General features: G+C 36.3%; 1 protein-coding gene across 14 annotated transcripts in view; it reads left to right on the top strand.

The window, feature by feature from the left end:
* Nucleotides 1-12,882, top strand: part of APC (APC regulator of WNT signaling pathway) — a 145,514-nt gene that overhangs the window by 61,544 nt on the left and 71,088 nt on the right. For all 14 annotated transcript variants that reach the window (XM_074382618.1, XM_074382592.1, XM_074382572.1 and 11 more), the window contains 3 exons: nucleotides 7,979-8,063; nucleotides 8,840-9,041; nucleotides 11,404-11,512. In XM_074382618.1, coding sequence (XP_074238719.1) covers nucleotides 7,979-8,063; nucleotides 8,840-9,041; nucleotides 11,404-11,512 — 396 coding nt within the window. The remainder of the gene's footprint in view (nucleotides 1-7,978; nucleotides 8,064-8,839; nucleotides 9,042-11,403; nucleotides 11,513-12,882) is intronic.

The raw sequence follows: 12,882 nt of genomic DNA, 5'->3' as shown, positions 1-12,882 counted from the left end.
CATGATCAAGTAGGCTTCATCCCAGGAATGCAAGACTGGTTCAACATACGCAAGTCCATAAATATAATCCACCACATAAATAGAACCAAAGACAAAACCACATGATTATCTCAGTAGATGCAGAGAAGGCTTTTGACAAAATTCAACAGCCCTTTATGCTAAAAACTTTCAATAAACTAGGTATCAATGGAACTTATTAAAAGGTATTTACGAGAAACCTACAGCCAGTATCATACTGAATGTGTAAAAACTGGAAGCATTCCCTTTGAAATCTGGCACTAGACAAGGATGCCCTCTCTCTCCACTCTTATTGAATATAGTGTTGGAAGTTTTAGCCAGAGCAATCAGGCAAGAAAAAGAAATAAAGGGTATTCAGTTAGGAAAGGAGGAAGTTAAATTGTCTCTATTCGCAGATGACATGATTGTATATTTAGAAGACCCAGTCACCTCAGCCCAAACTCTCCTTAAACTGATAAGCAACTTCAGCAAAGTCTCAGGATACAAAATCAATGTGCAGAAATCACAAACATTCCTATACACCAATAACAGACTTAAAGAGAGCCAAATCAAGAGCAAACTGCCATTCACAATTGCTACAAAGAGAATAAAATACCTAGGAATACAACTAACAAAGGAGGTAAAGGACATCTTTAAGGAGAACTACAAACCACCACTCAAGGAAATAAGAGAAGTCACAAACAGATGGCAAAGCATTCAATGCTCATGGTTAGAAAGAATCAATATTGTGAAAATGGCCATACTGCCCAAAGTAATTTATAGATTTAACGCTATCCCCATCAAATTACCAATGACTTTCTTCACGGAACTGGAAAAAACCACTTTAAACTTCATATGGAACCAAAAGAGAGCCTGCATAGCCAAAACAATCCTAAGCAAAAAGAACAAAGCTGGAGGCATCACGCTACCTGACTTCAAGCTATACTACAAGGCAACAGTAATCAAACAGCATGGTACTGGTATCAAAACAGAGACATATACCAGTGGAACAGAATAGAGGCCTCCAGAGCAATACCTCACATCTACAACCATCTGATCTTTGACAAACCTGGCAAAAACAAGCAATGGGGAATAGATCCCCTGTTTAATAAATGGTGTTGGGAAAATTGGCTAGCAATGTGCAGAAAGCAGAAACTGGACCCCTTCCTGACACCTTACACTGAAAATTAACTCCAGATGGATTAAGGGCTTAAACATAAGACCTAACACCATAAACACCCTAGGAGAAAACCTAGGCAAAACCATTCAGGACATGGGCATAGTCAAGGACTTCATGACTAAAACACCTAAAGCATTGGCAACAAAAGCCAAAATAGACAAATGGTATCTAATTAAACTTCAGAGCTTCTGTACAGCAAAAGAAACAGTCATTAGAGTGAACCAGCAACCAACAGAATGGGAAAAAATGTTTGCAATCTACCTATCTGACAAAGGGCTAATACCCAGAATCTACAAAGAACTGAAACAGATTTACAAGAAAAAAACAAACAAACCCATCCAAAAGTGAGCGTAGGATATGAACAGACACTTTTCAAAAGAAGACATATATGAAACCAACAAACATGAAAAAATACTTATCATCACTGGTCATTAGAAAAATGCAAATCAAAACCACATTGAGATACCATCTTGTACCAGTTAGAGTGGCAATCATTAAAAAATCTGGAGACAACAGATGCTAGAGAGGATGTGGAGAATCACTTTTACACTGTTGGTGGGAGTGTAAATTAATTCAACCATTGTGGAAGACAGTGTGGCAATTCCTAAAGGATCTAGAAATAGAAATTCCATTTGACCCAGCAATTCCATTACTGGGTATATACCCAAAGGACTATAAATCGTTCTGTTATAAAGACACATGCACACGCATGGTCATCGCGGCACTGTTTACAATAGCAAAGACCTGGAACCAATGCAAATGCCCATCAGTAATAGACTGGACAAAGAAAATGTGGTACATATACACCATGGAATACTATGCAGCCATAAAAAACAATGAGTTTGTGTGCTTTGTAGGGACATGGATGAACCTGGAAACCATCATTCTCAGCAAACTGACACAAGAACAGAAAATCTAGCACCGCATGTTCACCACATGTTCTCACTCATAGGTGGGTGTTGATCATTGAGAACACTTGGACACAGAGGGGAGCATCACAGACTGTGGTCCATTGCGGGGGCCTATGGGAGGGATAGTGGGGGAGGGATAACGTGGGGAGGAATATCAGGTATACATGATGGGGGATGGTAGGGGGATGGTGGCAACAAACCACCTTGCCATGAATGTACCTTTACAACAATCTTGTGTGATCTGCACATGTACCCCAGAATCTAAAGTACAATTAAAAAAAAGAAAGAAAAGTGTCTGTGACTATGATAAACTGAAATAAATAGAAGTGGTACAAGTAGCAGCCTCACTGAAATGACACAGTTGCTCATATTACCGGTATAACTACACTGTATTTCATCTTTGATGAATAATTTTTTTTCTTCTTTTTTTGAGATGGAGTCTCAGTCTATTGCGAGGCTGGAGTACAGTGACATGATCTCAGCTTACTGCTACCTCCACAATTCTCCTGCCTCAGCAATTCTCCTGCCTCAGCCTCCCAAGCGGCTGGGACTATAGGTTCAAGCAATTCTCCTGCCTCAGCCTCCCAAGCGGCTGGGACTATAGGCTGGCACCACCACACCCAGCTAATTTTTGTATTTTTAGTAGAGATGGGGTTTCACCATGTTGGCCACAGTGGTCTCAATCTCTTGACCTCGTGATCCGCCCACCTCAGCCTCCCAAAGTGCTGGAATTACAGGCATGAGCCACCGCGCCAGGCCTAATGAATAATTTTCTAATGTTTCTAAAATGTTGAAATACTTTTAAGACAATGTGTGATTATATAATGTAATTAATCTTTAAAACTGAGTTTCCAGAATTTTAAAATACAAATGAATATTCTCTCCTTCAAAATGATGTATGTATTTAAAAAGCTGCCATTATTCAAAGAACTTTTTAAAACATTATCTTTGGAACTACTTTGCAGTTGTGTTGCATTTTCTTTTAAAAACTCTTCAAAATCAGGGACGTTTTCTAGGTTGTATGCAGTATGCAGCCCCCTGGGCAATCTGTCCCACTCAACAACTAAAAAACACTGGATAAAATACAAAAATCATGCTTTTAAGGACAGTGAAGAACTATGGAACCATCAAACTCTGTATAAACTAAAATTCCTAAGAGGAAAGAACCCATTCTAGATAAGCTGAGATGACTGGTAATTTTCTTCTGTGGGGTACAGATTTGGGTACAGATTGAGATTGATCATTGGCACAAGCAGAAGGACTCCACTGGGAGAAACAAACTCTTGAGGTCTTTCTGTGGGACTAGGTGTGAAAGAAAAAGAAAATGAAATTGTTGGTGGCTTTAACAAACCTGAGGGTAGATGTAGAGATATTAGCATTAAGAGGGGCTCTAAATGCATGTCTCGATTTTGCCATGAGATATTGATTAAGTCTTGTAGTGCGTGAGGCCTTGGATAGACTAGAAAGGCAGAATGTTAGCAGGCTAAGTCCTGCTAGAGGGTGAGACATGTTACTTTCATACCACAGGTCTCCTCAAGACATTTTGAATTTTGTGGAGCAGGAGTTTAAAGACCTGAGTTCACAGCCTCCTAAGACAGAGCATTTAGGGCTAGAGAGATAAGTACTGCCAGAGAATAAGGCTGACCTGCAAAGGCAAAGTGAAATATCCCATATTCCTACAATGCTTAGAAAAGACCTGTTAGGGGGAGACCTACCTGCTATATAAATATGACTGGTTTTCCATTCAAGACAAATGTCAGATTTTGATACTCTATAGGGTAAGAAATTAACTGCTGAGGAGATGGAGACTTTTCATATTTTCTGTCTGAATATGGAGGGACACACTCAAGGAACTGGGAAAAACAAATCAGTTGCGAACTTAAAATTTCAACTAGGTCCCAGTCCATTTTTAGTTGTTGATTGGATTGTGGAGATCAGACCCCAACAATGGCAAAGGCAAACTCTCCAGGGAAAAATACTGCCAATCATCTGAAGTCTCTTTTGTTTTCATATATACAATTGGCATACAGTCAAAAGTTATAAGAAATGCAAAGAAATTGGAAAATTACTGATAATCTAGAGAATAAATAGATAATAGGAGCAAACTCAGATCATCCAGATGTTGCAGTTAGTAGTCAAGGATTTTAACGTGAGTATTATACATGTCTTGGGAAAAAAAAGAAAAATGTATGAATAGATAGAAAATTTTGACAGAGAGTTGGAGTCTACAATTAAAAGAAATAAAATAGATACTATAGAACTGAAAAATGTATTTGAAATTAACATTGGATGGGCTTGACAGCAGGTTGAACACAGAATTAGTGAACTAGTGAAAAGACAGAATTAGTGAACTTGAAAAAAGATTAGTAGAAAATATTCAAACTGAAATACAGAGAAAAAAATGGAAACAGCAAAAAGAATACAAAACAGTGGCTTCTGCAAGAAATCATAGGTAATAGCTTCTTCTCCTGGGAGTAGGCAAAGATTTCTTAAACAGAATGCCAAAGCACCATAAATGGAAAAAAATTCGATGGACTTCATTAAAGAACAACTAAGAACTGTTGTTCATCGAAAGACTCGAATGTGCTTCTAGAAGAAATCATAGGATATTCTTATCTTTGGCCTTGGGTGGGCAAAATTTCTTAGGATACATAAAGGACTAAACATAAAAATGTGTAAGGTAAACTTTATCAAAATTATAAACCTATGCTTTTCAGAAGACTTCGTTAGGAAAATGAAAAAGTAAGCGATAGAGGAGAAAATATTTACACATATATCCAACCAAAGACTCAGTTCAGAACATATAAATAATTCCTTCAGAATATATGCATAATTTCTACAAACCAGTAACAAAAAGATAATCCAGTTTTTAAAATGTGACCCAGGGACTTGAAAAGACAATTCAAAAAGAAAGATAAATGACAGATTAGTCCATGAAAAGGGATTCAGCATCATTTGTCATTAGGGAAATGCAAAGACTATTTCACTCCTACTCAGATGACTGATGTTAAGACTGATCATACCAAATGTGGAGCATGTGTCCACCTAAAGGTGCAAGAATGTTCATAGTGGCATTCTAAATAATAGTCTCCAGACTGGTAACAAACCCAAATGCTCCATTAAGAGGAGAAAGGATAGATAAATTGGGCTGAATTTATACAGTGTACTACTATATACTACACAACATTTAAAAATAATGAACTGATAATGCAATAGCATAGGCAAATTTCACAGATACTATGTTGAACAAAAACCATAATACACAAAAGACTTGTAAAGACTTAGGTACTGTATGATTCCATTTATATGAAGCTCAAGAGCATGCCAAACTCTTCTGATAAAGAAGCCAGAATAGTGGTTACCTCTAGGAAACGAAGATTGGTAAAAGAAGCTTGAGAGAACCCTCTGGGGTGCTAGAAATGTTCCATATCTTCACCTGGATAGTGATATATGTGTGTGAAAATTCACTGGATATTTAGGATTAGTGTATTTTACATGCGTATGTTGTGCCTCAGTAAAACAAGAAAAAAAATTGCTTGAGGTTGATCTTTATTGTGGAATAGCCATAAACTATTCACAGCAAACTAGTGAGTAATGTAGGTCATATTGGATGATGTCATCTTAATTGTGACTGTAAATGTATACAGATTTTGTTGATGAGGTTCGTAACTCAAAGCACTTAAAAAAATAATTTAACGAACACATTATTGGAGTAAGTTAGTAGCTTTCCAAGGTGACTGCTTTGAGAATCTTTTAAAAAATAATTTACCTTAAATCTTATTTACCTTTATGCTTATAGCTATCAATAGATTTCTAACAATGTGTACAGAAACTTTTTAAAATCGAACTTTATTACAAGCGGAGTATATTTACTATTTTATTAAATTAGGAAATGCAGACAAAACCCTTTCAAAAGGTTGCTCTGACATCTCTGTGCAAGGTTGAGCTGTTTAGGAAATTATTTTAATAGTTTAAGTAGGGTTGATACCAGGATAGGGACAGGAAGAATATGAAGGGAGATAATAGAGGTAGAATCACCGGAAATCCATAACTAACTGGAAATGTGAAGGAGGAGGTGCTAAGGATTTGCACTGGAGGAGAAAGAAGGCTAATGCCATTTAACTGAGAGAATACAAAGAACACGTTTTATAGGCATAAAATGCCAGTTCAGTTCTGGACATTTAGATGTAAGGTGCCCATTATACAGATGTAAAGCATCCATCATTTGATTGAAAAAGTGAGTTTGAAGTTTGCAAGTGAGGTTAGAATTCGAGATGTTAATTGGAAATTAACTGCTCAAGGGCAGTTGTTGAATTGTGAGACTGGACGCATAAGAAGCAGGGATACAATTAAAAGGATTATTAAAGGACTGAAACAGTAGCAGTGGATGGAAAGATAATTGGAATCTTGAAAAAGTCACAGGTAGCCTTGAGTGAAAGTTCCTAAATGGAAGAGATGGTGTCCCAAAGTTTATAGTAGACATTTTGGTGGGTGTACTTGACATTCACTGAAGGAAGTTATCCCTGTGCAAATTTGTTTTCTGTTCCAAAAATGTAAAACACTCTGGAATATTTGAATATAATAGTCACCTTCATGTCCCCACATCTACTTACCTAAGCCTTTCAAACTCTAATATTGTCTATTATTTGAATGTCAGATCCTAAGGCTGTTTATTGTTAACATAGGAATTCTGGGGTTTTGGGGGGATTTCCTTGTTTTTGTTTTTTATCTGGAGTCTCACTCTGTCACCCAGGCTGGAGTACAGTAGTGAGACTGTGGCTCACTTCTGGACTCAAGTGATCCTCCTGCCTTAGCCTCCCAAGTAGCTGGGACTACAAGCACATCCTACCATGCCTGGTTGTTTTTTAAATTTTGTAGGGACAGAGTCTTGCTTTGTTGCCCAGGCTGCTCTCGAACTCCTGCACTCAAGTGACCTTTGCCTCCCAAAGCATTGGAGTTACAGACATGAGCCGCCATGAATGCTTACAACGTCACTGTCAAGATAAATCAGTGAAACTGTCTTTGCTCCATTAACTCAGTTTTTGGCAGGTTTTGCTTTTAATGCATTTACAGATTACTTTTCATATAGGGGAACACTCCATTTAGTTAAAAAATTGCAAATGTTCAAATACTTTGTCTTGCATTGGGGAAACCTGGTTTGGCCAAAGAACCATGCTAGGAGCTAGAGTGGAATGCCTCAGTAAATGGAAAATAAGATAAATTATTATTAAGTAGCATGTAATAAGAGCCAAAGTTCACAAATGTAATGGCAGAAAAATTGGTAGAAAATGAGTGTCCAGCATTCTTTGAGAAAAATTTATCCAGAAAGGGTTTACATGGGAAAGAAGAAAAGCATCAAAAATCAGGAAACAGTGAACACACATCATTTGAATATCTGCTAATTGTAAATTAGTATACTAGCAGAATATACTTAAATATGGTATATAAAAGCTGGAATGTTTAAGTTGTTAAATAGATTATATGTTAATTTGGTGTTTTTCATGGTCATGTTGGCGCATGTTGAAGAGACATGGATTCTAAACACATAAGTAGCTTTTGTAACTTGAGCAAGTCTCTGGGTCTCACTTGGTTTATCTGAAAAATGAGAATAATTTGCATTGTTGGGTTTTTTTAAGTTAGAAATAATGTGTCTTAAGTGTGTTTATAATGCTTTGCATGGAGACTCCCCATAATCATCATTATCACTGAATACCACTGTTATTTTTATTATTTGGCCATAATTTATTTATTAATAATGAATAATAGGTAATATAGGTAAGGTGGATGTTTTCAGAGTGATCTGAATTTTTTTCTCAGCATACTTAAATACAGAATCATGTCTTGAAGTTATTTAGAATTTCATATTAATCTATTGTGTTCTTTTCAACAGGAAGTACTTAAACAACTACAAGGAAGTATTGAAGATGAAACTATGACTTCTTCTGGACAGATTGATTTATTAGAGCGTCTTAAAGGTAGATTTTAAAAAGGTGTTTTGAAATAATTTTTTAAGCTTAAATTGTCATCTTTAGGTGTGTAGAGCCAAGTACAGCTTCTCTTGATTTGGGTCTTGGTATCAGTTTTCGTGGTGTATCTGCCTTACCATCAGTATGTAATTTTTAAAGTACAAATATATAAAAAATGTATTTGTGTGTCATTTCTTCAGTTAAACATTTAACTGGCTTTGAATTAACTATTTTAAATTCCTTCCTTGAATAATTTTCAGTTCTTTTTAAAGCGCATTGCTATTCTGCCTGCCACTAAGTAGTATTTAGTATTCTATATGTCATAGACTTGAGCCCACTGTCTCATTGGAAGAAGTATTGTCTTCTTCGTGGGACAGAAATACTTTACCTTTTCACATATATAAGTTGATTGTAAGTCATTTTTAGCAGTTTTAAAAGGATGTCTTTCTGATTTTGTTGCTTGAAAATTCCAATGTCAGAACAGAGGAAGTGCTTGATAATAATTGAAGCCAGACAGAAAAATTACTTTTGGATTCCAAAATACTGTTCAGAGGGAGTCCAAAGAAGTACATTTTATCTAATTTTCCTTTAACATACTCCTTATTTTTATACTGACCCAAGTGGACTTTGCAGGGAAAGTCCTAAATAATTTTTTATTCAGTCATGTATATTTGTGGCTAAAATATGAACCTAAGATTTCACTTTAAAATAGTATAATAACATTAAGAATATTTTAGATTGCTTAAAGCAATTGTTGTATAAAAACTTGTCTCTGTTTTATTTAGAGCTTAACTTAGATAGCAGTAATTTCCCTGGAGTAAAACTACGGTCAAAAATGTCCCTTCGTTCTTATGGAAGCCGGGAAGGATCTGTATCAAGCCGTTCAGGAGAGTGCAGTCCCGTTCCTATGGGTTCATTTCCAAGAAGAGGGTTTGTAAACGGAAGCAGAGAAAGTACTGGATATTTAGAAGAACTTGAGAAAGAGAGGTAACTTTTCTTCGTATAGTAAATATTGCCTTGTACACTCCAGTTTATTATTGTTATTTTGCAGGATTCTAAAGACCTATTTTGTCACTTAAATACTTTTTGTTTGGTTTTATTTTTCTGTTTGTTTTGGGGGGGGGTTATTTTGAGACAGGGTCTCACTCTGTCTACCAGGCTGGAGTGTGGTGGCACGATCTCCGCTCCCGCAACCTCTACCTCCTGGTTTCAAGTGATTCTCATGCCTTAGCCACCCGAATAGCTGGGACTACAGACGCCCACCACCATGCCCAGCTAATTTTTGTATTTTTGGTAGAGTCTGGGTTTCTCTATGTTGGCCAGGATGGTTGTCACTTCAGTATTTTGACTACTCTACACATTAATACGCATAATTATAATATTTATATCTAGTTAAAATGTGTAACTTGCCAGATACTTTGGCTCACGCCTGTAACCCCAGCTACTCTGGAGGTTGAGGCGGTAGGATTGCTTGAGGCTAGGAGTTCAGGACTAGCCTGGGCAACATAGTAAAACTCTTTTTTTTGAGATGGAGTTTCGTTTTTGTTGCTCAGGCTGGAGTACAATGGCGCAGTCTCAGCTCGCTTGCAACCTCTGCCTCTCAGGTTCAAGTGATTCTCCTGCCTCAGCCTCTCAAGTAACAGGAATTGCAGACATGTGCCACTATGCCCAGCTAATCTTGTGTTTTCAGTAGAGACAGGGTTTCACCATGTTGGTCAGGCTAGTCTCAAACTCCTGACCTCAAGTGATCCCTTGCCTCAGCCTTCCAAAGTGCTGGGATTACAGGTCTCAGCCACTGCGCCTGGCCAGGACTCTGTCTCATTACACACACAAAAGAGTAGTAACTGATTTTTATTGAATTTCTGGTTATCTATTGAAGTATATTCAGTAACTACTAGATTCAATAAAAGATGACTCTTTTCATTATGGAAGGCCCACTACAAGTGGCCACAAATGAAATATTTCTTTTTTTTTTTTAATTTATAAGTAATAATTGTACATTTCATGGAATACATAGTGATGTTTCTATGCGTATAATTTATGGTGATCAGATTAGGGCAGGCGTCCCCAAACTTTTTACACAGGGGGCCGGTTCACTGTCCCTCAGACCGTTGGAGGGCCGCCACATACTGTGCTTCTCTCACTGACCACCAATGAAAGAGGTGCCCCTTCCTGAAGTGTGGCAGGGGGCTGGATAAATGGCCTCAAGGGGCCGCATGCGGGCCGTAGTTTGGGGACGCCTGGATTAGGGTAATTAGTGTATCTGTCATCTCAGGCATTTATCATTTCTTTGTGTTGGAAACATTCACTATCAACTGTGGTCATCCTGTAGTAGTATAGAACACTAGAACTTTATTCCTCCTATCTAGCTGTAATTTTATATTCTTTAACAAATCTCTCTTTATCTTTTCTTTCCCTCTGTGCTTCCTAGCCTCTAGTATTTTCTGTGAGAAATTACTTCTGTGAGATTAAATTACTTCTGTGAGAAATTTTACTTCTGTGGGATTAACAAAACATTTCTTTTTTTTTTTTTTTGAGACAAAATCTCACTCAAAACTGTGCAACTACATGGAAACTGAACAACCTGCTCCTGAATGATTACTGGTTAATGTCCTTGCATTTTTATAGAATATCTCTAGACATACACATAAGACAATGTAATAGTGATAGTTCTGGAAAACAGCCATGTGAAAGAGATAGATTATATACTTTTTGTACCTCTTGAGTTTTATCCCCATAACACACTTACTGTGCATTTGTGTTTATAATGCTCAGGTATACAATATCTTAATACAGATTACTATGGAAAACACCATCATTTGGTGTTCAAATTCAAACTAAGAAGTTTCCCTCCCTTGTAATAACTTCCTCTTATTTCAAAATGACAGTAGATTATTTTGGTTGCTGAGAAGCTGAAAGCCACATCAGTATGCAAGGTAGTAGCTTCCTGTATTCCAGGTTTGTTTTCTGCCATCATTGCTGCTTTTCTTAATTCCTTTACTATACTTTTTATTCTTATACTAATTTTGAGTTTGTTTATCTGTACCTTTTACCTATCATTATCTCCTTAAGACTATACATATGAAGAAAGCCTTTAGTGAAGTGTAACTGTTCTTTTAAAGATGATTACCAGTTTATTTAGAAAAATGTTCTTTTTAATACTCAAAATTTTGATTACTGTAAATATTCTAAGTCCTATCTTTAAAAATTGAAATCAGTTTAAGTATTTTGAGTAATTCATTATTGATACATTTTAAGTAGAGAAGTTTGCAGTAACAACTGGTATAAGTATTGCTCTTATGCAGTCTTTATTAGCATTGTTTAAACTTACCTTTTTTAAAAAAAATAGGTCATTGCTTCTTGCTGATCTTGATAAAGAAGAAAAGGAAAAAGACTGGTATTATGCTCAACTTCAGAATCTCACTAAAAGAATAGATAGTCTTCCTTTAACTGAAAATGTAAGTAACATGGCAGTACAACTTATTTTAAACCCGAGTAACTTGATATTTTAAAGTACCTAGGTAATCCGTTAAAATTCAGGATAACTGAACTTACAGTTATTTGTAAATTGTAATAGGTTTTACCCAATTTTTTAAGCCTGAATATGTAATAATTATTGAATTTTTGTTTTTAAAGATGGGAGAATTTATTGTGCTCAAATATTTATTTAAAGCTCTTATTTAGAAAATCTGTAAAGTTTGAATTCTAGAGGACCTCAGGGTTCAACTAGGCAACTATCTTTTTAATTCTGTGTATTGAATTGCCAAACATACTCTAGAAATATTTACCGTCTGCCTATTTTTTGTACCATGTTACAGGAATTGTGCCAGATGGTTTTTGCAATAAAAATATCTCTGAAAATATTCCAGATATAAATGCCAATAGTTATAACATGGATCTCAGTATTTTTGCAAACACTAAAGTTGGTTTGTTTTGCAAATATAACTATGTTTTTAAAAAAAATTGTAAGGGATATAAAACTATTGACCACTGTTCACCGGTATTCACAATAAATTAAGAGTATATAGTTGAATAACATTCTGATTTACTACAAAAGGTTCTTTTTCTTGGCTACTGCTGAACTACTAAAGCATATACTGAAAAGATCAAACCTACATATAATGAATGTGTTGGAGTAAAAAAAAAAAAAACATGTAGGTCAATAGTTTAGATTATAGAAGCTTATTCACCCATTTATGACAGCAGATCCTAAACTGCCACCATCTTTAACCACCTGGTTAGGTTTCCATGAGTCAAGTATTAGACATTCCATGAATCATGACCTTTTAGTCAATGTAACACAGAGATTTCAACTTTTTGTTAAGAAATGACTCACCATGGCCAAATGTGGAGGCTCACTCCTGTAAACCCACCACTTTGGGAGGCTAAGGAAGGTGGATCACTTGAGGCCAGGAGTTCAAGACCAATCTGGTCAACATGGTGAAACTCTGACTCTATTAAAGTAAATACAAAAATTAGCCAGGTGTGGTGGTACATGCCTATAGTTTCAGCTAGTCAGGAGGTTGAGGCAAGAGAATCTCTTGAATGTGGGAGGCTGAGGTTGCAGTGATTGAAGATCACGCCACTCCACTCCAGCCTGGGCAACAGAGCGAGGCTCCATCTCAGCAAAAAAAGGAAAAAAGAAAAAAAAAAAAGAAATGACTCACCAGAGGAATCTTTAAGTGTCCGTTTAACTGTCTTGTTTAGCTAATTAAAATACACCAGGATTTGTCTAGTCTCCTCATCTAGATGTTATTGGCAATGGTAAAATTTTTCATTTTCGAAATTTTGCAAGCCATTGCATTTATAGATATGAATTTTGATATAG

This window comes from Saimiri boliviensis, chromosome 1, assembly GCF_048565385.1.
Source record: "Saimiri boliviensis isolate mSaiBol1 chromosome 1, mSaiBol1.pri, whole genome shotgun sequence".
Lineage (NCBI taxonomy): Eukaryota > Metazoa > Chordata > Mammalia > Primates > Cebidae > Saimiri > Saimiri boliviensis.
The sequence above is the reverse complement of the archived record's forward strand: the minus strand, read 5'-3'. Positions and strand labels throughout refer to the sequence as shown.